Source organism: Aedes albopictus, chromosome 1, assembly GCF_035046485.1.
Source record: "Aedes albopictus strain Foshan chromosome 1, AalbF5, whole genome shotgun sequence".
Classification (NCBI taxonomy): Eukaryota; Metazoa; Arthropoda; class Insecta; order Diptera; family Culicidae; genus Aedes; species Aedes albopictus.
This window is the reverse complement of record NC_085136.1, coordinates 194,278,343-194,292,538: the sequence shown is the minus strand read 5'-3', so window position 1 is coordinate 194,292,538 and position 14,196 is coordinate 194,278,343. Positions and strand designations below refer to the sequence as shown.

The 14,196-nt window shown below is 40.5% G+C and overlaps 1 protein-coding gene across 1 annotated transcript in view; it reads left to right on the top strand.

Annotated features, from left to right (window-relative positions):
• The window catches only part of LOC109397269 (uncharacterized), a 28,536-nt gene extending 17,512 nt beyond the window's left edge, over positions 1-11,024 (top strand). The window contains exons 4-5 of the mRNA XM_019669589.3: positions 9,768-10,020; positions 10,277-11,024. Coding sequence (XP_019525134.3) covers positions 9,768-10,020; positions 10,277-11,001 — 978 coding nt within the window. The 3' untranslated portion in view covers positions 11,002-11,024. The remainder of the gene's footprint in view (positions 1-9,767; positions 10,021-10,276) is intronic.
• The last annotated feature ends 3,172 nt before the right edge of the window (positions 11,025-14,196 follow it).

Genomic DNA, 14,196 nt, shown 5'->3' with positions numbered 1-14,196 from the left:
AGATCTTCATAACCAATTTCATACAACTTGCAATAAAACTGATTTATTCATCAACACCTCTTGATAACCTCTTTAAGAGCATCTTCCGGCTAAGTGGACCACTCTCGGAGAGGGTTTGTAAACCTTATTAAGAGTAGCATTCAAACCGTTTTAAAACCTAGTTGAAAAAATTTCCGTTCTCGAAAAGAGGTAATGATCATTTCAAAGTAATATTTTAGTAGTTATTGTGTTGGTTGGCACGGTAAAGGCTGGGTATGTTGCGCAATTCAGATCCCATTGTGATCCACTAGCCTCTGCCCAGCAACTCCTATCCCTACCTCCACGCGGTACCGGCCGGAAACTATGAGTAAGCTTAGGGAAGATCGGGTAACCCACCCCGGTGGGAACTTTGGTCGTAGGCTGACAGGGAAGGGGGGTTTGCTTCAGTAAACCTGAGCTTCTTTTCTCCAGGAGGAGCGGCTCACAACAGCGTCTGATCCCCATGTAAATGGCGGCTGATCTACGTCCGAGTGCCAGGGAAGGACTCTAAGCTCAACTGTGCACTATGGTCCTCCGAACGGAAAATCAACAACAGAATAATACAAACCGAGACCAACGGCAACGACCCCAGCGAACAAAAAGGACTTGCGATTGGAAACTCGGTACGTGGAACTGCCGATCTCTCAACTTCATTGGGAACACCCGCATACTCGCCGATCTACTAAAGGACCGCGGGTTCGGCATCGTAGCGCTGCAGGAGGTGTGTTGGACAGGATCCATGGTGCGAACGTTTAGAGGTAATCATACCATCTACCAGAGCTGCGGCAACACACGCAAGCTGGGAACAGCTTTCATCGTGATGGGTGATATGCAGAGGCGCGTGATCGGTTGGTGGCCGATCGACGAAAGAATGTGCAGGTTGAGGATCAAAGGCCGATTCTTCAACTTCAGCATAATAAACGTGCACAGCCCACACTCCGGAAGTACTGATGATGACAAGGACGCATTTTACGCGCAGCTCGAACGCGAGTACGATCGCTGCCCAAGCCACGACGTCAAGATCATCATAGGTGATTTGAACGCTCAGGTAGGCCAGGAGGAGGAATTCAGACCGACGATTGGTAAGTTCAGCGCCCACCATCAAACGAACGAAAACGGCCTACGACTCATTGATTTCGCCGCCTCCAAAAATAGGGCCATACGTAGCACCTTTTTCCAACACAGCCTCCATTATCGTTACACCTAGAGATCACCACAGCAGACGGAATCTCAAATCGACCACGTTCTGATTGACGGACGGCACTTCTCCAACATTATCGACGTAAGGACCTATCGTGGCGCCAACATCGACTCCGACCACTATCTGGTGATGGTCAAACTGTGCCCAAAACTCTCCGTCATCAACAATGTACGATACCGGCGACCGCCACGGTACAACCTAGAGCGACTGAAGCAACCGGATGTCGCCTCAGCATACGCGCAGAATCTCGAAGCCGCGTTGCCAGACGAAGGCGAGCTCGATGAGGCCCCTCTAGAGGACTGCTGGAGTACAGTGAAAGCAGCCATCAACGACGCAGCCGAAAGCACCATCGGGTACGTGGAACGGAATCGACGGAACGAATGGTTCGAAGAAGAGTGCAGAACGGTTTTGTGGAGAAGAATGCAGCGAGGGCGGTAATGCTGCAGCAAGGGACTCGACAGAACGTGGAACGTTACAAACAGAAGCGGTAACGGCAGACCTGCCTCTTTCGGGAGAAAAAGCGCCGCCTGGAAGAAGCGGAGTGTGAAGAAATGGAACTGTTGTGCCGTTCCCAAGAAACACGGAAGTTCTATCAGAAGCTCAACGCATCCCGCAACGGCTTCGTGCCGCGAGCCGAAATATGCAGGGATAAAGACGGAGGCCTCTTGACGGACGGACGTGAGGTGATCGAAAGGTGGAAGCAGCACTTCGACCAGCACCTGAACGGCGTGGAGAACGTAGGCACGGGAGCCCACGACAACGGAGGAAACGACGACGCCAGTGCAGCGGAGGACGGAAATGAACCAACTCCCACGCTTAGGGAAGTTAATGATGCCATTCACCAGCTCAAAACCAACAAAGCAGCTGGTAAGGATGGTATCGCAGCTGAACTCATCAAGATAGGCCCAGAAAAGTTGGCCATCTGTTTGCATCGGCTGATAGTCAGGATCTGGGAAACCGAACAGCTACCGGAGGAGTGGAAGGAAGGGGTAATCTGCCCCATTCACAAGAAAGGCTACCATTTGGAATGTGAGAACTTCAGGGCTATCACTATTTTGAATGCTGCCTACAAAGTGCTATCCCAGATCATCTTCCGTCGTCTGTCACCTAAAACTAATGAGTTCGTGGGAAGTTATCAAGCCGGCTTCACCGACGGCCGGTCGACAACGGACCAGATCTTTACCGTACGGCAAATCCTCCAGAAATGCCGTGAATACCAGGTCCCAACGCATCACCTGTTCATCGACTTCAAAGCGGCATACGACAGTGTCGACCGCGCAGAGCTATGGAGAATCATGGACGAAAACGGCTTTCCTGGGAAGCTGACTAGACTGATTAAAGCAACGATGGACGGTGTGCAAAACTGCGTAAGGGTTTCGGGTGAACTATCAAGTTCATTCGAATCTCGCCGGGGACTGCAACTCTCATGCCTACTCTTCAACATCGCTCTGGAAGGTGTGATGCGACGAGCCGGGCTCAACAGCCGGCTAACGATTTTCACAAAATCCGGACAATTTGTGTTCTTTGTGGATGACATGGACATTATTGCCAGAACATTTGGAACGGTGGCAGAGCTGTACACCCGCGTGAAACGCGAAGCAGCAAAGGTCGGACTGGTGGTGAATGCCTCAAAAACAAAGTAGGGTATTGTACCATTTGGGCAGGTGTACCTATTTTGGGCACTTGCCGCTATAACTAAGTCAATTTCAAACCGATTGATTTGAATTTTTGTACAGAGTTAGATACTGTACGTGCCTAACTCTATACAAAATTTCAAATCAATCGGTTTGAAATTGACTTAGTTATAGCGGCAAGTGCCCAAAATAGGTACACCTGCCCAAATGGTACAAGACCCTACATGCTGGTAGGCGGAACCGAAAACGACCGGATCCGTCTGGGTAGTAATGTTACGATAGACGGGGATACTTTCGAGGTGGTGGAGGAATTCGTCTACCTCGGATCCTTACTGACGGCTGACAACAACGTGAGCCGTGAAATTCGGAGGCGCATCATCAGCGGAAGTCGGGCCTACTATGGGCTCCAGAAGAAACTGCGGTCGAAAAAGATTCACCCACGCACCAAATGCACCATGTACAATACGCTAATAAGACCGGTAATCCTCTACGGGCACGAGACATGGACCATGCTCGAGGAGGACCTGCAAGCACTCGGAGTTTTCGAGCGACGCGTGCTAAGGACGATCTTCGGCGGTGTGCAGGAGAACGGTGTGTGGCGGAGAAGAATGAACCACGAGCTCGCTGTACTTTACGGCGAACCCAGCATCCAGAAGGTGGCCAAAGCCGGTAGTATACGGTGGGCAGGGCATGTTGCAAGAATGCCGGACAACAACCCTGCAAAGCTGGTGTTTGCAACTGATCCGGTTGGCACAAGAAGGCGTGGAGCGCAGAGACCACGATGGGCGGACCAGGTGGAGCGTGACTTGACGAGCATCGGGCGCGACCGAGGATGGAGAGCTGCATCCACGAACCGTGTATTATGGAGAAATATTGTTGATTCAGTTTTATCTTGAATTTGATGTAATACTTAATAAATGAAATGAATCCTCTCGGTATTAAAAAAAGACGCGGACACCGTCTTCAGCCAGAGGCTGTACAGACTGAATGAAACTAAACATTAGACAAGGGACACACGGAGCATGCACCAGTGGATACGGAGAAGAAACTATTCTCACGAAAAGTTTCATCGCCCGGAGCGGGAATCGAACCCTCACCCCATAGCATGGTGCGATTAGAAGCTTGGTGACCCTAACCGCACGGCTACGAGACTCCTCTCGGTATTCCGGGCGAGAAAATGGCTCGCAAGACCTCGAGATGCGAACAAACGAAAACAGGGATCCGGCTCAAAGGCCCAAATGCTTGGAGCTTTCTTGGTATACTTGTAACCTAACACATAGCTTAGCATTTCTATCAATATTTGGCTTCCTATTATCACATAGCTGTCCCATATGAATAGAATTTTAAGCAATGATGTGAATGATATACGATTACAAGCAGTTGGGTAGATCAAAAGTTGGAAATTCATGCCATAAAACTTTTTTTTTCAAATCCTTCAAATTCTTTAAAATGCTTTGCAAGATTTTTGTTTTTTTTTTCAAACAGAATTGTCATGTACTGTACTGTACTGTACTGCACCGTATCGACATTTTCTCTCGGTACTCAAGTAACAGTGAAGATGAACGTGACCGAAAATGGTGACAATTATGAACATATTATTTTTTAATATTCGACCAAGATTAATTCTCCTCAGCTTTCTTTCATAAAGCTGTCTGAACAAGATTATCACAAGGAGCATGAATCTCGGTAATATCCAATCTACAAATGCTGTTGATAAAAGTTTACCCACCATCAGCGCAAGCATTACCGAAGGCTGCAGGATCATTCCAGAAGGAAATGATCTATCTGATGGTTTGTTTTAGCAGGGTGAGTTAAAATCCCTGAATTCCTATGAAAGTCAGCAAGAGTTCCCATGTTACATTTTGATGACCAATTAGTTTTGTAGAGGTTTTGGAAGACGTCATAAAACCCACAAACTTTTATTTTGGTTTTACAGTGACCGGCACAAAAAAAGATCCACCATAGAGTGGTTACAGTTTTTAATGAAAACTACATCCAAAAATGATAAAATTTACCTTTCAATGAATGCACTTCATCCATTTTACGTTGTTTTAGTAATCTGTGTTGAAAAATATTTGGTTTCTGAGGAATAAAGTGATTTCTGATAGGATTGGGAAAATTGCTTAAAAATTGGGTATGACAGAAAAAAGATTCACTTAGTAATTAATTCTGAAACTTCAAAATTTAGCGAAATTTTCACATGTTTTGCTTCTTGGTGTATGCTTTTGTCATGTTTTAGACACATTAAATTTATTTTGACATGAGTTTTCTCAATTTTAGGGTGATATGGGGTGAATTTATTTTTCAAGATCAGTATAATGGGTAAAAAGTTCATTAAACTACAGAAACTATTTGTAAGCAAGAATAAATGCTATTGATCTACAATGTAACAATAATTCAGCTTGCAGACATACAGGGATGTACTTTTTTGGACAATTTTTATGAGTTTTGGTCGATAAATGCAAAGAAATGCACATGTTGTGAAGATCACTAAGGATTATTTGATAACTCAAAACACTTTCACGTTTGCGTATCGCAATGGTCACGTCTATCTGCTTGTGGTAAAGCTTGCTGGAGGTATATTCTATCATATACACATTGATAATTACAAATTTTCGATGTATTACAAGTGGTAGACATGGTGCTCACTTATAATGTTAACTTTTAACATCAAATTCCACTGTCACTCCAATACACACATCATCAGAATCAAAAGTATACTAAAAATAAAGCTTCAGATCATCATGCCGTCTTCTGCAATATTTTCAGTTGGAATGCAAGGAATATATGTGCCGAAGTCACCAACATGATTTGACGTAAGCCTCTTACTCATTTCGTGTATGCGCATAATTTAACACCAATGTGATTTTATTTTGAAAGTTAACATTAAAAGTGAGCACCACTTGTAATACATCGAAAATTTGTAATTATCAATGTGTATATGATAGAATATACCTCCAGCATACTTTACCACAATCAGATGGAGGTGATCATTGCGATACACAAACGTGAAAGTGTTTTGAGTTATCAAATAATCCCTAATAATCTTCACAACATGTGCATTTCTTTGCATTAATCGACCAAAACTCATAAAATTTGTCCAAAAAAGTACATCCCTGTATGTCTGCAAGCTGAATTATTGTTATATTGTAGATTAATAGCATTCATTCTTGCTTACAAACAGTTTCTGTAGTTTAGAATTTTTTTTACCCATTATACTGACCATGAAAAATAAATATGCCCCATATCACCCTAAAATTGATAAAACTCATGTCAAAATAAATTTCATATGTCTAACACATCACAAGCATACACCAAGAAGCAAAACATGTGAAAATTTGGCTAAGTTTTGAAGTTTCAGAATTAATTGCTAAGTGGATCTTTTTTTAAGCAATTTTCCCAATCTTATCAGAAATCACTTTATTCCTCAAAAACCAAATATTTTTCAACACAGATTACTAAAACAATGCACCATGGGTCCAGAGCCGTATTTACGAAGACAAAAATGTTTGTGCCTAAACCATAATATTTAGATACATGGTGTCTTTGGGAAAGTTTCTTCTTATTTTTCGACCTTTTTTCTCATTATTGTGAAATTAGGGTGGTCCCTCTAGTTTAGCTGATCCTAACATCTGCTTTTTAATAATTTTATGTACGTTTACAAAATGTTCTACAAAGTTGTAAAACAACTTATTTGGAGCAAGTTTGCCGAAGAAACCATTATTCTATCTCTTATGGTTCCTAACTTATATTTTTTTAAATGATTCATGTTAGGGTGATCCATGAAATTCTGTTTTCTTGAAATAACTTTTAATTCGTTCGTTTCTCGTAAATACTTTGTTCCGAGCACTTTTAGAATTATCAATAACGCATATTTTTTCCATAGAGTTCAATGTTCCAACTCTCAAGGTTAAAAAGATATAGGTATTTTTCTTTGAAAAATCTCTTTTTTTCAAAAAGTCATATCTTAAAAAGGAAGAAATGGATTTTCAATCTCTCGATTGCATTGAAAAGATCGTACTCCGTTCTATTTATGGTGGAAAACTGCAGGTACCTTTTTTATTTGAAGCTTTTTATTGAATTTTGAAAATACGATTTTTTTCATAAAAAGGCAGTTGTAACTTTGAAAATCGATGAGATACAGACTTAGCGTCTTCTACAAAATTGTGAGTTTTTGGCTGCTCTAAAAGAGCTCAAAACAAAGTATTGCGAAAAAATCAACACATTAAATTATATTGAATAAAAACAGATTTTCATATGGAAAGCGGAACAATTTAAGCAAATTCAACTCGTCTTTGTTAGATAGATCGAAGTAATTATGTCAAAAATGTTTAAATTTGTTTATAATCCATATTTTGTCAATGAACTCAACTTAAAATATGATTTTGAGCTGATTTCCATCAATTTAATTTTAATTTATCACATCAATGTACGGATAGCGAAAATGTCAAACACTAGTATATGTTGGTGTTAACGTAAAAGCCTATCAAAGTTACATGATTTACAATATCTTATAATAACATTAATGGTGCTGACAGTATAAATAAACATTGGTTCTAATGAAATGGATGACCATTTACCAAGCTAAATACTTTGATATATCTAACAAAGACGAGTTGAATTTGCGTGAAGTGTAACGTTTTTTATACGAAAATCTGTTTTTATTCAATATAATTTTATGAGTTGATTTTTTCGCAATACTTTGTTTTGGGCACATTTAGGGCAGCCAAAAACTCACAATTTTGTCGAAGACGCCAAGTTTGTATCTTATCGATTTTCAAAGTTACAACTGCTTTTCCATGAAAAAAATCGTGTTTTCAAAATTTAATAAAAAGCTTTAAACAAAAAAGGTACCTGCAGTTTTTTCACCATAAATAGAACAGAGTACGATCTTTCCAATGCAACCGAGAGATTGAAAATCCATTTGCTCCTTTTTGAGATATGATTTTTTGAAAAAAAAAGGGATTTTTCAAAGAAAAATACCTATAACCTTTTTAACCTTGGGAGTTAGAACATTAAGCTCTTTGGAAAAAATATGCGTCGTTAATAGTTCTAAAAGTGCTCTGAACAAAGTATTTATGAGAAACGAACGAATTAAAAGTTATTTCAAGAAAACTGAATTTCATGGATCACCCTAACATGAGTCTTTTAAAAAATTATAAGTTAGGAACCATAAGAGATAGAATAATAGTTTCTTCGGCAAACTTACTCGAAATAAGTTGTTTTACAACTTTGAAGAACATTTTGTAAACTTACATAAAACTATTAAAAAACAGATGTTAGGATCAGCTAAACTAGAGGGACCACCCTAATTTCACAATAATGAGAAGAAAGGTCAAAAAATAAGAAGAAACTTTCCCAAAGACACCATGTACCTAAAACTTATGGTTAAGGCACAGACATTTTTGTCTTCGTAAAAACGGCTCTGGACCCATTGTGCAATGTAAAATGTATGAGGCGCATTCATTGAGAGGTACATTTTATCATTTTTGCATGTAGTTTTCTTTAAAAACTGTAACCACTCTATGGTGGATCTTTTTTTTTGTGCCGGTCACTGTATGATGGTTTTAATAACTTTTTCCAGCCTATTTAGCATTTGCATTAGCATTAAGGTAATACGGGGCGCAGTGTTATTTTTCCTATCTTCCCTCTCTTTCTAACAATTTGCCTCGCGATTTTGAAGATGGTAATTTCGATTTCAATCGCACGAACGAGGCTGAAAAACAATCAGCGTATGCGCTGCAAGTGAGCATACGCAATGATAAGTTTTTATGCCATAATATAAAGTAGATTCTGAGATTACCAGCTTAGTAGCAACAGAGCAATGGCGGATATTTCTTTGATCGTCCCCTTTGTCCTTAAGAAAGTCGCACAAAATCGTAGGTGCTAAATCCTGGACCGCTGTTATGAGGGTTGCCTCCTTCCCGTCCGTTACCAAAGCACACAGATTTGGGACTCTTAGATAAGATTGACGCAATCATCCAACGGTCGAGTACTGCCCTGGCCACGCTGGGGAATGGGAAACGAAGATTAGTTGGACACCTGAGAAAGTACATAGAGACGCGCGTGCCTCTGGCCTAGGAGTCACGGAAGTATGGATGTTGTTATTGGAAGGGTGAAGTCCAGAGGGTACGTTTGGTCAACGTTTAGGCACCAGTTTCAAGACGATATGCAGGAACATAGCCACCAAATTCCAGAACCGCCAAGACGAAATTGTTGCGTCTCGCGGACATATAGCAGCGATATTTTCCATCGAATTTATCGAGAAACTGCAATCACAACCTTCTTCAAAGTTACGGCGTCAGCAAAACCTTTTCCTGTAACTTCACACTCTCGCGTAGAAACGACTGGAGTAGAAGCACAAACCATTTTCCTTCGCAATGGTCCGAATGGTAATGTTCAAATTGGTTCAAAAAGATGACATTCTTGAAGCCTATTCAACGAAAAAATGTTATTTAGGTTGTCATCTCATGACAAAAGTCTGGTTACTCCACGAACTTAAGTCCAGTCATCAGTTCACTTAACTCCCTTAGGCTGCACCGACCACCAATAACGACTGATCTCGTTATTATCCAATCTTCGAAGTATGCCCACCACGTTTAAGGACAAGGTATTTGGAGTACATAGCTCAACATTTCTAGAGCACCGTTTTTTAAGAACCGTTGAACGGATTTGGATTAAAATGCATCACGCTGTTGACAACCACTGAACAATTAACGTGATGCATTTTCATCCAAATCCGTTCAACGGTTCTAAAAAACGGTGCTCTAGAAATTTTGAGCTATGCACTCCAAATACCTTGTCCTTAAAATATTGTCGTATTTTCAGAGCTTTGTCTTTATGTCACAAACATATTCAATTGTTTCAGATTTTAATCTCTCATTATTTTACTTCGTACAACGCTCCCATTACAGAACCTCAACCCGCAGTCACTGTCGCGCTTCGCCAGCTGTCTTCAGGGCATTGCCGGTTTGCTGGAATGTCCCGTTTGTTTGGAAATCATTCGTCCTCCCTCGTGGCAGTGCTGCCACGGTCATCTAATCTGTTCCGGTTGTCGCTCCAAGAGCACCAAATGTCCAATTTGTCGTGTGATGTTGGGACGTGGTCGATGTATAGTGGCCGACAAATTGTTTAATTTCCTAGTTCAAACGCTGGGACAGCATGAAGGTGGGTATTAGTCGTCGTTGCTGAGGGTGATCGAACATTGTATATGTTTGATTCATTTTGCGTTATTTTTGCCTGGACCTGTGAGCATTTCAATGTGCTAGAAAATATCAAAAGTATTTCCTTTTAGTGTAACATTTTTTATGTAAAACGAATTAACAGATCGCTAGACATAAATAAAAACAATTAAAACAGTTAATGATAACTAAAATCATATAGCATTCTTACTAATGAACCAAAAACTCATTTTCATTTACAGGGGACAAACATTCCGCTACTAGGAAACCGTCTAATTTCCAACAAATTAGTGCTCGCCTGCCATTGCTTTTACGTGACCCCAGACTCTGTAAACAATCGTTAAAATTAAAAGCAAATAACCACACTATTAGCAGTGGAGAAGCAGCAGCAGACAGGATCGCAAAAATGGCAATGGCACCACTTCAATATTGCTGCCCTTCCGGTCAACCGTGTGATAAAATGAAAAATCAACATGACATATTAATTCATTTGCAGAAATCTCATCAAACGAGTGTCGTACAGTATTATGCGGCCGCTGGCGACCAGCTTAGTATAAATTTCAACGAATCGTGTGTAACGTGTATCGTCCTGGTACCAGAAAATGCACAGGACGAAAACAATAACAGCTTAAGGCAGACGGCTAGTTCTAATAGTAATTGCGGTAACATCAGGAACAAATTGACATCAACCGCCGCTGTCATGGAGCAGAATGAACAGTTTTTCCTAGCCAAATTTCGTTGTATCGAAACCACCAGCCAAGCTCTTTATTGGTTGTGGTACCTAGGTTCGCTAGAGTCGGTCAATCGATTCCACGTAACCATAACGGATGTACACAGCAAAGTCAGTTGGAGTGGATGCCCGATATCGCTGCGGCACAACTGCAAGGAAGCTCTCAAGACGAAGCGGTTCGTTAGACTAGATTACGAAACAACAGGACTGCAAGTTAAAGTAAAATTCAGGAAATAAATTTAGTTTCATGTTTGTTTATATATTTATGCTTTTTATTTTTTTAAGAGATCCTTGAAAGAGATGCACCGAAAAACAGTGTACACTTAACCTTTATTATGCAGTTTTTTTGTATTTGTTTTAATTTTTTCTACTTTTTATATTTTTTTTCTTTTATTTTTTTTATAAAAAGAGGGAGCGCGATTAAGTATTTCAGCCGATTTTCAAGAGATTTTCAGGGAAGTTTGTGGGGTGTTCCACTGGCGTTATTAGGAATTAAGGGGGTTTCAGAGGCGTAAAAGATGTTTCAGGGGCGTTTCAGGAGACTGAAGAGCGTTTCAGGCAGACCGTGAACGTCTTTGCCTTAAATTTAAATTGCCATAAATTAAACGTCATTTCCCTTAAATTTTTTGTAGCACCTCTGAAATTCTCCCCAATAATGCTACCGAAGCTCTCTGAGAATCTCCTGGATCACTCTGAAGTGCCTCAGAAAACTCCTATGACGTGTCTGATACCCTCCAGAACCACTAAAATGTCCCGTAAAACCTCCTGTGGGGCCGTCCATGAGCCACGTGATCATGGTTAGGGGGGGGGGTGCTTAAAACTCAAATATCAGGGAAAATACTTTTTTTATGTACCAAAGACCACGCAGGGGGAGGGGATAAAATATCCAGAAAAAAATATCACGTGGTTTATGGACAGCCCCAGTGACGCTTCTAAAACCTGCTGGAAATACTCTGAAACTTTCTAAAATACCTTAGATGCACCATGAAATTTAACTTAGAACTTAGAGGCATTATGTTGAAACCCTCCTTAACTCCCTTAACTCCTGATAACGCCACTGAAGCCTTTCGGAGATACCCCTGAAACCGTTTAGAACGCCCCAGAAACTTCGAAACCTCCTGAAACTTCTTTCAAAAACCCCTGGTACTCCGTCAGAACCTCTGTAGCAACCTTGAAACCCTCCGAACCCCTTAAAAATGCCCCTGAATCCGCATATAACACCTTCAAAATACATACATTGAAAATCCTCTGAAACTCCCAGGAATGTCTCCCAAAATTTCCTTGTAATCACTGTAATGCCGCCGGCGCTTGTTGAAAATACTCCGAAACCTTCATGCTTCCGAAAAACTCCCTGAAATTCCCTCGAGCCCCCTGTAACACTCCTGAAATCTACTGAATTTCTAAGAATCCCCGGAAACGCCTCTGAAGACCCCTTCAAATCCTCTTGACTTCTTTGTATTGCCCTATGGAACCCTGACAAGTTATAGGTGTTTAAGGGGGTCCAGGGGCTTTTCAAAGGACTTCCGAGAGGAGAACTCTGAAACCTTTTTAACGTCTCTTAAGCTCCGTGGAAAGATCTATCACCCTATGATACGCTTTACAATGATCCTGAAATGCGCTTCCTTCTCATGACATAAAAAGAGGGTCCACTCAGAGGAGATACATTGATCAAATTGACCCTCACCATCGATTGTTCAAAGAAATATTTTGCATCAAATCAGTTTCATTTCACGAATGGCACTTAATTATTTTTTGTAGTGTAATCAATTGCTTTGTTGATTTTGGGCTGGCGAATGACATTCTTCACATCCATCCGGTACATCGAGAGAAGCTGCGGTAACTCGGACCTCGAGAAACATCCAAACTGACAGGTAAATCTGTGTGATCTGGAAGAGCAGAACGAGGAGGCTGAACTGCGTGTTTCCATTGAGCGAGCCCGGATCGTGACTGTAAATATACCATTGTAGACTGAACAACGAAAAGTTGAATTTCTGAAGCGTTTAGAAAAACGTGACATGTGAAAGATTGAGTTGATGCCCGACTGGAGGGACTAAGATACCTGGAGGGTGTCAAGTTTAAGTGAAAATTAATTTTTATTCTCCATTTGGAACAGAACCTTATCTTGTATACCCTGGTTGGCACCGAAAAGCGTCAACAAACCCGTTTAAGCAAATGCCTAGTAGAAGTATCATTTATATCATCTACCTCCTAGCTCGGTGAAATAGCCGAAAAGTAAGGGATATGCCTCACAATCAATGGTTCAGTGTACGAATCCATGCCAATATTTTAATTTTATATGACTTGTTTGTCAGTTCGATTCTAGCGATTGCCAAACTCACTTTCAAGCTGCGGCGGCTAATATACTGGGTCCACAGAATGCAATCTGTTCATCACTTTTACGTCGCGATTGAAGTGCGTGCAGTGATAATGATGTGATATCACAAGATGTTTTTTTTTTCTGTGCACCCGGTCTGTTATCGTCCCACTTTTCGTAGAACCAGAACTATCAAAGCGTGCCTGACAGAAGGGGGGGAGAGGGGGGGGGGGGGTTTAAGTGATCCGCGAAACGAAGATTTGGAAACCATGTTCTAAACCAGGCCTGCCCAACCTTTTACGGCAGCGGGCCACATGTGACACTCCATAGCAGTCCACGGGCCAAAAATTAAAATACGACGATAATATACTTTTTTAAATTTTTCTGAAATGTGGTAGTCAAGATGGTGGCTTCAACCCGAAAAAAAATAGAATTCTAAAAATGAAAATGAAACTTTTGTTTCAACACTGATTATCTGATCTTCTGACTTTTTGATTTTTAACGATGATTTTTAACTTTTTTGATTTTTAGATTCTCTGATTCTCTGATATTCTGATTATCTGATTGTCGGGATTCATTGTTTCTTTGATTCTCGGATTCTCTGATTCTCGGATTCTCTTATTCTCTGATTCTTTGATTCTCTTGATTCTCTGATTCTCCGATTCTCTGATTCTCTGATTCTCTGATTATCTGATTATCTGATTATCTGATTCTCTGTATCTCTGATTCTCTGATTCTCTGATTCTCTGCTTCTCTGATTCTTTGTATCTGATTCTCTTAATCTCAAACTTTTTGATTTTTTACAATAATTTTTTTCAATTTTTTTTATTTTTTGATTCTCTGATTTGTTAAATAAGATGTTTCGTATGCATCCTCCTTAGGACTAAGACAATTTATTTATTTATATATTACCGATTGGAAAAAGTATTTTTTTTTTTTCGATTTTGGTGCATCCTGAATCCTAGCAATGTTTCTATGTTGTACCGCTCTGGTGTTTTACGACAACTGCTGAAATTTTACGACAAAAATCAAATTTCTGAATAATCGTAGAATTATTATTGATTTTTTAAAATTTAATTCAAAAGTTACGTAAAGTTCTTGTTGAAATATTTTTTCAC